At 42.4% G+C, this 13,361-nt stretch overlaps 1 protein-coding gene across 2 annotated transcripts in view; it reads left to right on the top strand.

The window, feature by feature from the left end:
- Positions 1-8,018, top strand: part of CA14 (carbonic anhydrase 14) — a 33,297-nt gene extending 25,279 nt beyond the window's left edge. Inside the window, exons 9-11 of one of the 2 annotated variants that reach the window (XM_060758026.2) lie at positions 1,414-1,434; positions 2,064-2,148; positions 4,575-8,018. In XM_060758026.2, the coding sequence (XP_060614009.2) occupies positions 1,414-1,434; positions 2,064-2,148; positions 4,575-4,644 (176 nt within the window). In that variant the 3' untranslated portion in view covers positions 4,645-8,018. Of the gene's footprint in view, positions 1-1,413; positions 1,435-2,063; positions 2,202-4,574 lie in introns of both variants that reach the window. The other variant, XM_060758027.2, reaches the window with a different exon arrangement.
- Positions 8,019-13,361: the final 5,343 nt, after the last annotated feature.

Here is a 13,361-nt window from a genome sequence, read left to right as displayed (position 1 = left end):
GAAGAAATCACAAATGAGAATTATGAACAGAAGGGGATGCCGAACGTCCCACAAAAATTAATTGTTTTGCTTCTTTTTATATCATGTATGTTGAGATTTGAGAAAGTTAATAATGATAAATAGCAATAATATAAAATATAATAATTATAAATAGTAAATAATATAAAATAATGGGTTGTTATAGGTTTTTCCAGGCTATATGGCCATGTTCTAGAGGCATTTTCTCCTGACGTTTCACCTGCATCTATGGCAAGCATCCTCAGAGGTAGTGAGGTAGAGCTACCTCTGAGGATGCTTGCCATAGATGCAGGCGAAACGTCAGGAGAAAATGCTTCTAGAACATGGCCATATAGCCCGGAAAAACCTACAACAACCCAGTGATTCCGGCCATGAAAGCCTTCGACAATATAAATAATAATATCATATATACCTAGTTCCAACAGACCTCACTACCTCTAAAGATGCTTGCCATAGATGCAGGCGAAACGTCAGGAGGGAATGCCTCTAGACCATGGCCATATAGCCCGAAAACCTACAACAATCCAATAATATCATAGTATTATTAAAATAATAATAAATAATCCCAGGTATTACCTTCCTTCCTCTCTACCTTAGAATTATAAATAGGAATAATATAATAACAATATAATATAAATAATAGCAAATTATTTATATAGTAAATTATTTAAATAGGAATAATATAATAACAATATAATATAAATAATAGTAAATTATTTATATAGTAAATTATTTAAATAGGAATAATATAATAACAATATAATATAAATAATAGTAAATTATTTACTATTATTAGTAAATTATTAGTATTATGTTGCACTACACCATCATCATCATCATTACATTATTATTGTTTATATTATTTATATTATTATATTTTGTTTATATTATTTGCTGAATGTTGTTGGGGGCATCGAATTGTACTGACTGTAGTTATTATTATTATTATTATTACATTATTATTGTTTATATTATTTATTATATTTTGTAATAGATTATTTGCTGAATTTTATGTTGTTGGGGGCATCGAATTGTGCCGATTGTAGTTATTATTATTATTATTATTATTATCCTCACTACCTCTGAGGATGCTTGCCACAGATGGAGGCGAAATGTCAGAAGAGAATGCCTCTAGACCATGGCCATATAGCCCGAAAAAACCTACAACAACCCAAATAAAAAATAAGCAAGGCATCGTATTGTGGGACGCCCTCTAACAAGAATACAGATTAAGCTGATCTGGGAATTTGCTCCGGGTTTTAGTCCGAACTGTAAAGGATGCTCAAGTTCTGTCCCCAAGTACTGAAAGTCTCAGGAAAGCTGATGATACTGTATTTTTTGAGCAAAACATTCTTTCAAACAGTTGATTAATATCTCTTTTTTTGTGTCTTTCAGCTCCTTCTGGATATTCCGCAGGTAAGTTTGGCCTCCCTGTCTTCCGTTGGTGGGATAATACTAATGTAGGCTGTTAGGAATTGTGGGAGTTGAAGTCCAAAACACCCAGAGGGCCAAAGTTTGCCCATGCCCGCATTAGAGGGCATGCATTCCCCCTTTTTCGAGGCTCCCACTCGTCGTTCGTATAATGTTCCTTATGTTGTTTCTGTCAGAGTGAGACCCTGGAGTCGGAGTTGAGGTTACTAGATCACACAGACACAAAACAGGACACTGCAGTCTGCCAGTTTCAGAAAATAACAAAGTTTTTACTCAATACATGTCTACACATCTATTTCCAAGCGAGCTTACATCGGGAACGACAAAGCACAGCACAAAACAGTATTCAGAACATCTGCTTATCAGTTTCACTTTGGCTGTAAGCCGGCTACTCCCTAATTCTTCCCAGACAGAGACATTCGTTATCGAACTTCTATCAAGGTCTTTTCTTCTCTGCCTCTCTGTCTCTTACAACAACCATTCCAATACACAATTATCCTTCCTGAATACATATTTTAACCCATCTTGAATTACATATTAATCACATTGAAAAAACATACATGCATACCTTCAATAATTCTGACAGTTTCTCTCTCTCGCCGTTCTCATCCCAGGTGAGATTGTGGCCATCATTTTTGGGGTGCTCTTGGGCTGCTTGGGCGTCTTCCTGGCCGGTTGGATCGTGGCGAAGAGAATACGGTGAGATGCAGGCCGAGATGGGAGGCCGACCTGTTGTCTTCCACCCAACGGAGGTACCCCTTGGCGTCGCAAGGCCCAAACGCTCTACCCCGCTGGGCTGTTGTGCTGCTGCTACTCCAATCTGAGCATGGAGGGGCCTACTCTAATAATAATAATCATAATAATAATCCAAAATTATCTCCACCCTGCTAGTTTGTTGTGCTGCTGTTACTCCAATCTGAGAATGGAAGGGCCTATTCTAATAATAATAATAATAATAATAATAATAATAATGCCCCGAAATGATCTCTATCCTAGTTTGTTGTGCTGCTGTTACTCTAATCTGTAGTGCACTGAGGAGGGGGAGGCCAATAATGATAATTACAATAATAATAATAATAATAATAATAATATGGTCAAAGACAAAAATAATAATCTCTACCCTGCTGGCTTGTTGTGCTGCTGCTACTCCAATCTGTAGTGTGCTGAGCAGAGAGAGGTCGATTCTAATAATGATTACCGGTAATAACAATAACAATAATAATAACACAATGTAACATGATTTTTGTTCCTAATTTCCTAATTGGTTCTATTATAATAACATAGAAAATTGGGTTGCTCTGAGTTGTATGGCCATGTTCCAAGGCATTGTTGTGGTTGGGTTATGCCTCCCCCCAGGGGCAGCTGTGGGTATTGCGGGTATAACATTTATGAAGTTGTGTTGTCGAAGGCTTTCATAACTGGAATCATTGGTTTGCTGTGAGTTTTCCGGGCTGTATGACCATGTTCTAGAAGCATTCTCTCCTGACGTTTCACCCACATCTCTGGCAGGCATCCTCAGAGGTTGTGAGGTCTGTTGGAAACTACGTAAATGGTGTTTATATATCTGTGGAATAATGTCCAGGGTGGGAGATAGAACTCTTGTCTGTTTGAGCCAAGTGTGAATATTGCCATTGGCCACCTTAGCATTGAATAGCCTTGCAGCTTCAAAGTCTGGCTGCTTCCTGCCTGGAGGTATCCTATGTTGGGAGGTGATTAGCTGGCACTGATTGCATCCTGACTGGAAATCCCCCATTTTCTGTTTCCAGACAGGAAACAATCAGCTAATACCTCCCAACAAAGGATTCCCCCAGGCAGGAAGCAGCCAGACTTTGGAGCTGCAAAGCCAATCAATGCGAATCAAGGTGGCCAATGGCATACTTCACACTTGCCTCAGACAGACAAGAGTTCTTCAACCCTGGACATTATTCCACAGATATATAACCTCACTCGCCTAGTTTCCAACAGACCTCTGAGGATGCCTGTCATAGAGGTGGGTGAAATGTCAGGAGAGAATGCTTCTGGAACATGGCCAGACAGACCTGAAAACTCACAGCAACCCAATAATAATAATAATAATAATAATAATAATAATTATTATTATTATTATTATTATTATTATTATTATTATGGGTTGCTGTGAATTTTCAGACCTGGAAACCTCACAACCTCTGAGGATGCCTGTCATAGAGGTGGGAGAAACATCAGGAGAGAATGCTTCTGGAATATGGCTATACAGCCCGGAATACTCACAGCAACCCAATAATAATAATAATTATTATTATTATAATTATTATTATTATTATGATAATGGGTTGCTGTGAATTTTCAGACTGGAAACCTCACAACCTCTGTGGATGCCTTCCATAGATGTAGGCAAAACATCAGGAGAGAATGCTTCTGGAACATGGCCAGACAGACTTGAAAACTCACAGCAACCCAATAATAATAATAATAATAATAATAATAATAATAATAATAATGGCTTGCTGTGAATTTTCAGACCTGGAAACCTCACAACCTCTGAGGATGCCTGCCATAGATGTGGGAGAAACGTCAGGAGAGAATGCTTCTGGAATATGGCTATACAGCCTGGAAAACTCACAGCAAACCAGTGATTCCAGCCATGAAAGCCTTCGACAACATTCTGACCATGAAAGCCTTCTTAGTTCTAACAGACCTCACAACCTCTGAGGATGCTTGCCATAGATGCAGGGGAACGTCAGGAGAGAATGCTTCTAGATCATGGCCATATAGCGCGAAAACCCTTCAACAACCCAGTGATATCAGCCATGAAAGCCTTCGACAATACTATTTCCTAAAGCCTTCGACAATACATACTTCCTAAATGTTATACCCGCAATACTCACAGCTGTCCCTAGAGGGAGCCATAAACCAACCACAACAATGCCTTGGAAATTTTTTTGCAATATCTCGAATTGCGATATTTCCAAACCACTAAAAGGCATTTGATGCAATTTTTTCTTTGATTTGCTCATTGGAAAGCTTTGAGTGACAGTCACTTGGAGATATTGTAGCCATAGCAAAGCAGAAGGCGGAGAACCAATCCGGGGAAGGAATATCGCCATTTGTTGTTGTTATTTACTTGTTGTTGTTGTTATTTACAGGGATGGAAGAATGCAGGAACAGAAGGGCGTTGTCTTTACCTCCTCCACGCGGCGAGCCATTTCGGATTAAGACCCTTCCTTGCAGCGACGGAGACACGCGTCCCCAAACATTTCACCCTTTACTTTCTTCACTGTGATGCAAATAAGAGGGGGTTGCACTCGTCGTTCGTGGAACGACGTGGAAGGGAGGGCAACCTCTTGGAAACCATGAGGACTAGCATCACAGTGCCAACTTTGAGTCCCAATCATGATGTAACAATAATAATTTGCCTCCGCAGCTCAACCAATCCTTTTTCGGGTTTGACGAGAAGGAAAGTGTGTTATGGGATTTGTAGCATTGCAACTCTCTCCAAGGGCTTCTGATCCCAACATAGGAAAGCGTTGAATCTTTTGCAACTAGAACTCAAATCTCATACTCAAAGGTGTGCGACGGGAAGGAACGCGATTTCAATGCTCATTACAAAGCCCCCTTTCTGAACTACAACTCCCAGACTTCACATATGGCTGTGTGGGATATGTAATCCAACTGAATAAATGTCACGAGTTCTGGCATATTGATGATTATGATGATAATAATACATTTATTAATACTACATTTATGGGGAAGAGCATGGCGGGTGGGCCGGACTCCTCTGGTCGGCCACCATTTTTGGATTGTAATAAGGTCTCTTATGTCGCAATATTTCTTGCTGGTGTTGTTCCAAAGTTGTAAATGAATGACAGAATCATAGAATCCTAGAGTTGGAAGAGACCTGGTGGGCCATCCAGTCCAACCCCTTACCAAGAAGCAGGAAAATCACATTCAAAGCACCCCCGACAGATGGCCATCCGGCCTCTGTTTCAAAGCCTCCAAAGAAAGAGCCTCCACCAGTTCTACTTCTGAACAGCTCTCACAGTGAGGAAGTTCTTCCTCATGTTGAGGTGGAATCGCCTTTCTTTCCTGTACGAGGGTTGAATGAAAAGAAATGCCTCAACCTTCGTAACTCCTCAACCGATGGCAGTACTGGCTTGTTCAGTAGACTCTCCTTTACATTTCCATTTTGGCGGGAAGCCTTAGCATTGAACGGTTGTGTTGTTAAAGTGCGAAGTATGGCACCCTGTGCAGACGGTCAGTCAATGCGACTTAAGCAACATGCAGTCATTGAATTCTATGCGGCAGGTACTGGCTTATTCAGTAGACTCTCCTCTACAGTTTCATTTTGGCGGTAAGCCTTAGCATTGAACGGTTGTGTTGTTAAAGTGCGAAGTATGGTACCCTGGGCAGAGGGTCGGTCAATGCGACTTAAGCAACGTGCAGTCATTGAATTCTATGCGGCAGGTACTGGCTTGTTCAGTAGACTCTCCTCTAGTTTCATTTTGGCGGTAAGCCTTAGCATTGAACGGTTGTGTTGTTAATGTGCAAAGTATGGAACCTTATGCAGACGATCAGTCAATGCGACTTAAGAAACACCCAATCATTGAATTCTATGCGGCAGGTACTGGCTTGTTCAGTAGACTCTCCTCTACAGTTCCATTTTGGTGGGAAGCCTTAGCATTGAACAGAAGTATGGAACCCTGCGCAGACGGTCAGTCAATGCAACTTAAGCAACATGCAGTCACTGAATTCTATGCGGCAGGTACTGGCTTGTTCAGTAGACTCTCCTCTACAGTTCCATTTTCCAGCCTGAAACATCCTGGCTTCATCTCACTTCCTAGCAAATGCTAACTCTTCCTAATTGGTGTTAGTAAACATAAGGAACCTTGTGTTGACTTCCTTCTTAACGTAAGGAACCTTGTAACCATTCCCTTAACTTAAACAGCCATTGTCTCTGATGATGAAAATATGTTGTTTTCCCCCCAAGAAGTCAACAAGTCAGCAATGTCAACAGTTAATCATTTGTCACAGGTCATCAATGTCAGCAGTTCACCAACTGCTGACATTCTTCACCTCCAGGCCTCATCTTAGGATGGTATCTCGAGACGATATAGACCCCAACCATACATCTTTCATACAATTCCATTCAAACCATACATCATATTTATCCATGACACCTGTGCTTTGATAGCATACACACTTGTGGTATTTGTTGCAAATTCAAAGCTTTCCTGCAAACGAGTCCTCCAACCTCGCACCCTCCAAACAGGTTGGACTGCAATTTCCATAATCCACCACTCATGTTAACAGCAATCCCATTGCCTTCCAGTGGAAGAGAATAGAGGCCTAGAGCCCAAGACTTGGCAGCCTCTGGGTGTGTTGGATTACAACAATTAATTAATATGATTCATCTATCTATCTATCCAGTGATTCATCGATCTATCTGTCTATCTATCTATCTGTCTATCTATCTGTCTATCTATCTATCTATCTATCTATCCAGTGATCTATCTATCTATCATCTATCTATCTATCTATCTATCTATCTATCTATCCATCCATCCATCCATCCAGTGATTCATCTATCTATCTATCTATCTATCTATCTATCTGTTCAAAGAACTTCTAATTGCACTAAGACTCTAAAGAGACATGCACAAGAAGTGGAAAAAGGGAGAAATCACCAAAGAAGAATTCAAACAAATAGCCAACTCCTGTAGGGAAAAGATCCGCAAGGCTAAAGCACAAAATGAGCTCAGGCTTGCCAGGAACATTAAAAACAATAAAAAGGGCTTCTTTTCTTATGTCAGTAGAAAAAGCAAGAACAAGGAGGCGATAGGGCCTCCTCGAGGAGAAGATGGGGCAGTGCTGACAGGGGGTAGGGAAAAGGCAGAACTGTTTAATGCCTTCTTTGTCTTGGTCTTCTCACAAAAAGAATGTCATCTATATGCCAGAACTCAGGACATTTATTCAGTGGGGATAATGGGATTTGCTGGGGAGGTCTGATCTCTTTTAATAATTTTTAGGTCACTTATGACTTCAAATATGTTATAGCAGCAACTCGAACAGTTGGAGAAAAGATCAATGCACACAGTGGCCTCAAGAGGGTGCCATAATGCAACCAAAACAACAGTATCCTATGGAGCAGTGGTTGTGATTGAATTATGGCGCCCCCTTGAGGCTCCTGTGTGCATTGATTTTTCCTAACCATTTTTTAGGTGTGTCTATATCAGGCATGGGCAAACTTTGGCCCTCCAAGTGTTTTGGATTTCAGATCCCACAATTCCTAACAGCCTACACTGTAGAATAAATGCAGTTTGAACACCACTTTAATGGCCATGGGTCAATACTATGAATCCCGAGAGTTGTACACACTCTATCCTGGAAATAGGAAAACATTTGAACTCAGATTTTGCAGAGGAAAAGCTCCCTTTTCAACAAGCAAAACAAGGGGATTTTGTGGAAGGCATTTGGGTGTAAAATGCAGCTGATGTCAATACCATTTGTAACTTCGTTCTGATGCTCGTTGGTTGGTTGCCGTTTTCATTCCATCATCTAAAACATTAAAATAAACATTTGGCCCCCGAAAACGGTTGTTTCATTGTGTTGTCTATGTCGGGAGTCAATTTCTGATGGCATGAAGACAAATTCCTTCCGTGACATCCTGAAGCCAGCATGAAAACCATGTTGTGGAACTTGTGAACCAACAAGTTCTAATAAGGAAACTGAGAAGAGGGGGAGATGGGCAGGAAAGGTGTATACAAGGAAGTGGTGGTGGGAAAAAGTCAGTAGTGTCTTTCTTTGCTGCGGAGATACAAGCAATATATCCATTTCTAAGCAAGCCGGCTTGTGAGTAGTTATTTAATATTGCTATATAGATCCTACAGTCTGACAGTCGAAGTCCTTCATGGCCGGAATCCTGGCCTGCACTTAAAAACAACTGGAAAAGCTGACACAAAATGAGGATTTAAAGACTGAACTGCAAAAACTGGCACAAGCTGGTCAATGTGGTCCCAATGGTGATTGGCACACTAGGTGCAGTGCCTAACGACCTTGGCCTGCATTTAAAAACAACTGGAAAAACTGTCACGATATGAGGATTTAAATATCAAACTGCGAAGACTGTGGCACAAGCCAGTCAAGGTGGTCCCAGTGGTGATCGGCACAATGGGTGCAGTGCCTCAAGACCTTGGCCTGCACTTAAAAACAATCAGCGCTGACAAAATTACCATCTGCCAGCTGCAGAAGGCCACCGTATTGGGATCTGCACACATTATTCGCTGATACATCACACAGTATGTGATTCATCACACAGCGTGTGATTCAATACAACAGTCAGCAGAGAGTCTGCTGTGGACTCATCTTGTTGTGTATCAAATAATAATAATAATAATAATAATAATAATAATAATAAAGATCGAAGTGCAAAGACTCTGGCACAAGCCAGTCAAGGTGGTCCCAGTGGTGATGGGCACACTGGGTGCAGTGCCTCAAGACCTTGGCCTGCACTTAAACACAATTGGCGCTGACAAAATTACCATCTGCCAGGCTGGATGGCCATCTGTTGGGAGTGCTTTGGTTGTGCTTTTCCTGAATGGCAGGGAGTTGGACTGGATGGCCCTTTGGGGTCTCCTCCAACTCTATAATTCTACAAAATGTGCTATACTAATTATATATATATATAGATATATAATTACAATAATATAATATAATATAATATACTGTTCATTCGTTCAGTCGTTTCCAACTCTTCGTGACCTCATGGACCAGCCCACGTCAGAGCTCCTTGTCGGCCGTCACCACCCCCAGCTCCTTCAAGGTCAATCCAGTCACTTCAAGGATCCCATTCATCCATCTTGCCCTATACTGTATATACATATAATATTTATATTATAATGTTATACAATATAATACTAATAATAATGAGTGAGTGAATTTTTGAAGATGGAGCAGCCTTGGCTAAGCTTCCAGAGATAAGCAGCTGGGACAAGCTCTTAAAGGATGAAGAGCAAGGCAAGCTTAATTCTCACCTTCCCAGCAATACTGGATTACTGTCTCCATCATCCCCGGGAAACACAGCCATGGGAGGATGGATTACGACTCTCAGAACCCCAGGAGTACAACACCCCAAGAGGGTTATCGTCCCAGTATAATTATTATAAGAATTATAATGTGTTGGCTGGAATCACAAGTTTTCCTGTCTGGCCATGTTCCAGAAGCATTCTCTCCTAACCTTTCTCCCACCTCTATGGCAGGCATCCCCAGAGTTTGTGAGGTCTGCTGGAAACAAAGCAAGTGGGATATATATCTGTGGAATAATATCCAGGATGGGAGAAAGAACTCTTGTCTGCTTGAGGCAAGTGCGAATACTGCACTTCAACCACCTTGATTAGCATTTAAAAGCCTTGCTGCTTCAAAGCCTGGCTGCTTCCTGGCTGGGGGGTATTAGCTGGCCTGATTGTTTCCTGTCTGTAAACAGAAAATGGGATTTTCAGACAGGATAAAATCAAGGCCAGTAAACACCTCCCAACATAGGATATCTTAAGGCAGGAAGGGGGGGATACCTCAAGGCCTGGGGAATCCTTTGTTGGGAGGTATTCGTTGGCCCTATTGTTTCCTGTCTGTAAAGAGAAAATGGGATTTTCAGACAGGATACTATCAGGGCCAGTAAACACCTCCCAACATAGGATACCTCAAGGCAGGAAGGGGGGAATACTTCAAGGCCTGGGGAATCCTTTGTTGGGAGGTATCAGCTGGCCCGATTGTTTCCTGTCTCTAAACAGAAAATGGAATTTTCAGACAGGATACTATCAGGGCCAGTAAACACCTCCCAACATAGGATAGCTCAAGGCAGGTGGGGGGGGGGGGATACTTCAAGGCCTGGGGGAATCCTTTGTTGGGAGGTATTAGCTGGCCCGATTGTTTCCTGTCTGGAAACAGAAAAATTGGGATTTCCAGTCAGGATACAATCATTGCCAGATAATCACCTCCCAACATAGGATACTTCAAGGCAGGAAGGGGGAGGGATACTTCAAGGCCTGGGGGAATCCTTTGTTGGGAGGTATTCGCTGGCCCGATTGTTTCCTGTCTGTAAACAGAAAATGGGATTTTTGGACAGGATACAATCAGGGCCAGTAAACACCTCCCAACATAGGATACTTCAAGGCAGAAAGGGGGGAATACCTCAAGGCCCGGGGGAATCCTTTGTTGGGAGGTATTAGCTGGCCTGATTGTTTCCTGCCTGGAAACAGAAAAATTGGAATTTCCAGTCAGGATACAATCATTGCCAGATAATCACCTCCCACCATAGGATACCTCCAGGCAGGAAGCAACAAATTCCTCGCTTGCCTTGCAGACAATTTCATGGTCCAGAAGGTAGAAGAGGCAGCAAGGGGGTTGGCTACTCTTGATCTCATCCTAACAAATGCAGAGGACCTGATCGATGCGGTCGAAGCGGTCGGATCCTTAGAGGCAAGTGACCATGTGCTCCTGCAATTTGAGGTACAAAGGAAGGTCGAAAATAAGACAAGGCAAACCTGCATTTTGGAGTTGTGAGACATGATTTCCTTAAAAGGAAGGAAACACTGAGCAGCATTCCGTGGACACAGATACTAAAAGACAAGGGAGTCACAGATGGATGGGAGTTTTTTAGGAGTGAAATACTCAAGGTGCAATTGCAAACAGTGCCAACAAAGAGAAAAAATAGGACTAGTGCAAAGAAGCCAGAATGGATGTCCAAAGAATGTCTAACTGTGATAGGACTCTAAAGAGACATGCACAAGAAATGGAAAAAGGGAGAAATCACCAAAGAAGAATGCAAACAAATAGCCAACTCCTGTAGGGAAAAGGTCCGCAAGGCTAAAGCACAAAATTAGCTCAGGTTTGCCAGGGACATTAAAAACAATAAAAAGGGCTTCTTTTCTTATTTCAGTAGAAAAAAGAATAAGGAGGCGATAGGACCTCTTCGCGGAGAAGATGGGGCAATGCTGGCAGGGGGTAGGGAGAAGGCAGAACTGCTCGATGCCTTCTTTGCCTCGGTCTTCTCACAAAAAGAAAGTCATCTTTAACCTCAGCAAGATGGAGTGGATGAGGGATTAGAGGACACCCAACCCCAAATTGGGAAACAAGTTGTCCAGGAATACCTGGCCGCTCTTAATGAGTTCAAGTCCCCAGGGCCAAATCAACTACACCCAAGAGTATTGAAGGCATTGAATACTGGGACACAAGAAATAAAGGTGCCAAGTAGGGCGAAGCTGGTGTATCTATAAACAAAACTTAGGGTAGAGATTATTATCTTTAGAATCCCCTGCAAGTAGGACCTCTGGAAACTGTTGTTTAGCATTCTGGGATTTGTATGAATTTCTTTGCCTCCCAAGGTCTGCATGTAACCTGTTTTCTTTGGGCTTAGATAGTACAGCAATGCCACTCGTTGACAACAACCTCCATAGTTGCACTCCAAAGACGCACATCCCGTTCTGCCATTCCTTTTGTTTTGTGTCAGCCATGTATTTTGGGACCTACTCTTTAAATCTGACACCAACCGCTTGGAGGGTGCAAACAGGGGTTGGCCTGAGATCAGGCTTTGCTGCATTCCCCGCTCAAAATAACCCAGCGCTCCTTCGGGTTGAAGAGGCAGTCGGTCTCAAGGACTGAGACAAAGAAATGTAAGCTGGGATCATAAGATCCGAGAACTGGAAGAGGCCCCCAGTCCAACCCCTTTCTGTCAGACAGGGAGACACCATCAAAGCCCTCCCGACAGATGGCCAAACCTCCAAAGGCAGTGTATTCAATATAATATTATATAATATGATTTAAAGTGTTGGTATGTTGTCTGATATCTAAACAGAGGATGAGCTGGAGATATCGCTGCCTTGGTCCTTTCATTACTGGCTGCTACTTCCCGACAGATGTCAGGTGGGGCAATACCAGCTAAACAGTGTAGTTTCTCCAGTGGTGTAGGACATAGACATTCTGTGTTAATGCAGCATGTCTCATTAAGAGCCACATCCACTGTTTTAGCATGGTGAGATGTGTTCCACACAGGGTATGTGTATTCAGCAGCAGAGTAGCAAAGTGCAAGGGCAGATGCCTTCACTGTGTCTGGTTGTGATCCCCAGGATGTGCCAGTCAGCTTTCATATGATATTATTTCTAGAGTGCTTGCTTGCTTGCATGCTGGTGTAAATGTTAAACATTAGGAATCAGCTGCCTTTCCCTGTAATAAGCAGTAGGAGTGCCTAAAGCTTCAGAGAGCTTCTGTTCAACCATCTCAAAGCTCCCTGCTTGGGCGGTGATGACATGATCGTCAGCGTAGATGAAACTCTCCGTCCCTTCTGAGAGTGGCTGGTCATTTGTGTCAATGTTAAACATTAGGAATCAGCTGACTTTCCCTGTAATAAGCAGTAAGAGTGCCTAAAGCTTCAGAGTGCTTTTGTTCAACTATCTCAAAGCTCCCTGCTTGGGCGGTGATGACATGATCGTCAGCGTAGATGAAACTCTCTGTCCCTTCTGGAACTGGCTGATCATTTGTGTGAATGTTAAACATTAGGAATCAGCTGCCTTTCTCTGTAATAAGCAGTAAGAGTGCCTAAAGCTTCAGAGAGCTTTTGTTCAACCATCTCAAAGCTCCCTGTTTGGGCGGTGATGACATGATCATCAGCGTTGATGAAACTCTCTGTCCCTTCTGACAGTGGCTGATCATTTGTGTAAATATTAGGAATCAGCTGCCTTTCTCTGTAATAAGCAGTAAGAGTGCCTAAAGCTTCAGAGAGCTTCTGTTCAACCATCTCAAAGCTCCCTGCTTGAGCGGTGATGGCACGATCATCAGCATAGATGAAACTCTCTGACCCTTCTGGCAATGGCTGGTCATTTGTGTGAATGTTAAACATGGATGGAGCAAGCACGCTCCCCTGAGGCAGGGCGTTCTTCTGTCTT

This window comes from Anolis sagrei, chromosome 12 (genome assembly GCF_037176765.1).
Source record: "Anolis sagrei isolate rAnoSag1 chromosome 12, rAnoSag1.mat, whole genome shotgun sequence".
NCBI lineage: Eukaryota > Metazoa > Chordata > Lepidosauria > Squamata > Dactyloidae > Anolis > Anolis sagrei.
The sequence above is the reverse complement of the archived record's forward strand: the minus strand, read 5'-3'. Positions and strand labels throughout refer to the sequence as shown.